Below are 1830 nucleotides of genomic sequence, written 5' to 3'. Positions count from 1 at the left end.
ACATCTTTGTCCTCAAAAGACACTCCCCCATCTGTTGTACAAACACTTGCTTTTCCTGCAGCCCCTTTTGACTTTTTTCTCCCCAAACTCTCCATTTTCTTAACCTTCCTTTTCAACAATTTTTTGTTTTCTGCTTCTCTTTCCATTTCGTTGCGAATTTCTTTAACGCAGCACTACATACAAAATTGTAATTGATTGTCACTCATCAATTGCATTTTCACAATTTCATTCATACTCATTAACAGTAAAGTAATATATCGTTACCTCAACCTCACTTTCCGAACAACTACCATTGTTTTTTTCACCTCTAAACCACGACGACGACGGAGAATGGGACACATTCGCCTTGAGAGGAATTACATGTTCCATATAAATATTTCGAACCTAATGTACGTAAACAACGAAATGGTATCATATACAACAAAATTTTCATTTCAAATACTTTTTAAATTTAGTGTAATACCTGACCCATTCCAAAACATCTCATTTTCAACTTCCATTTTAAGCGTTCACGTACAAGGGCAGTGTCCCAAAGACCAAGACTGGTTTTATCGCTGGTGGTGGGATAACAAAGGTATTGCACTTTACACCTCATCACATATAGAAGCTGAATTAAATTGCAGCGCGTTTAATAAGTCATGATTCATACTAATGACATAAATAATAAAGTATTTTGCAAAATATAAGTAGGTTATGTTATTTACCTGCAGGAAGAGCACGCATCCGATTTACTCGTGCTTTATTTTCCCACCTTCTTCAAATTCACCCAAATGAGCCATTAAAGTTTCAAGCACATATGTACACCAGTTGTAAGACTTAATTTCATTCACATTATGAACAGCCTTTAATTCTTTTACATGTGCACTGTAATGTCCATTAGGTGTTAAAAAAGCGGCACATGCAAAAAGCACAAAGGCTCTTTTGAAATCTTCGCCAGACTCAGATTGTTCTACCTTTTCCATCAGAGCATTTACATGCAACCCACTTCGATATCCATCTTCACTTATCCAATTGGCTTTAATAAGTTGACATGTAGGCACATCCGTGATTCCAGCAAGTAAACCAAGGATGTTGTGGACATCAATTGCATTAATTGGGAGATATTGATTATCTTCAAGTTTGATGCGCCATTTCTGTATCTCCAAATGCCCAATGATGTAATCAAAGAATGTGGTAAAGAAATGCTGACATTGTAGGTTCAGCAAATTGCCGAAACCTATATCTGCCACATCTTTCCTCTTTTCTTCTCCAAGTTTAGATATTGTGTTAATGAATTTGGAGATCGAGCATTTGTTCCACCTGGGTTTAACCTTGTATTCAACCTACAACATCCCAATGAATATAATGTCACATTAACAATTTCATGTAACTACCAGTAAGAAAGTATCAATTGCATTCTTTTCTACTTCATATTATGTTATCAAAACAATAACAAATTCAATTAAAAATTTAATCAAACTCCCCAACTTACCTTCGTCTTATTTTTGTTCACTGCTAAGCCTCCACGGTTTTTGAACTCCAAATCACGCAATCTTTTATCCTTATAATATGGACCCTTCTCCTCCATGCTCATACCATTCCATGCATCCTTACATTTCACTTCCAATATTTTTTTATCAGCACCCTTCATTGGCCATGCACTTGTTGATAATTCTTCATGAAAGCAGCCCTCATACACACGATATCATATCCAATATCACCAACTCAATATCAGCATTTCAATTCAATACATATGCTTCACAACTTATTTCACAACTTACTTATACACTTATCAATTGAAAGATAAACATGTTGAACCAAAAATTTCCTAAACTTTCACAATTACCAAAG

General features: G+C 35.2%; 1 protein-coding gene across 1 annotated transcript; it reads right to left on the bottom strand.

Annotated features, from left to right (window-relative positions):
* Positions 1–728: 728 nt before the first annotated feature.
* LOC132305180 (uncharacterized) lies at positions 729–1630 on the bottom strand. Its single transcript, XM_059802858.1, has 2 exons — positions 1472–1630; positions 729–1322 (listed from the first exon to the last, which is right to left on the bottom strand). Exons 1-2 carry the CDS (start codon positions 1628–1630, stop codon positions 729–731), a joined length of 753 nt encoding a protein of 250 aa, XP_059658841.1.
* Positions 1631–1830: the final 200 nt, after the last annotated feature.

The sequence above is a fragment of the Cornus florida genome, unplaced genomic scaffold (assembly GCF_030987335.1).
Source record: "Cornus florida cultivar Cherokee Brave unplaced genomic scaffold, ASM3098733v1 CherokeeBrave_3.0.0_Hap2_Chr04, whole genome shotgun sequence".
NCBI lineage: Eukaryota > Viridiplantae > Streptophyta > Magnoliopsida > Cornales > Cornaceae > Cornus > Cornus florida.
Note: the sequence above shows the minus strand (reverse complement) of the source record. Positions and strands in the feature narration are given on the sequence as shown.

Coding starts and splice junctions, on each gene's coding strand:
- LOC132305180 (XM_059802858.1), bottom strand. CDS start 1,630: ATGAAGGGTGCTGATAAAAAAATATTGGAAGTGAAATGTAAGGATGCA. Junction 1,323..1,471: donor TGAACAAAAATAAGACGAAG/GTAAGTTGGGGA, acceptor GGGATGTTGTAG/GTTGAATACAAGGTTAAACC.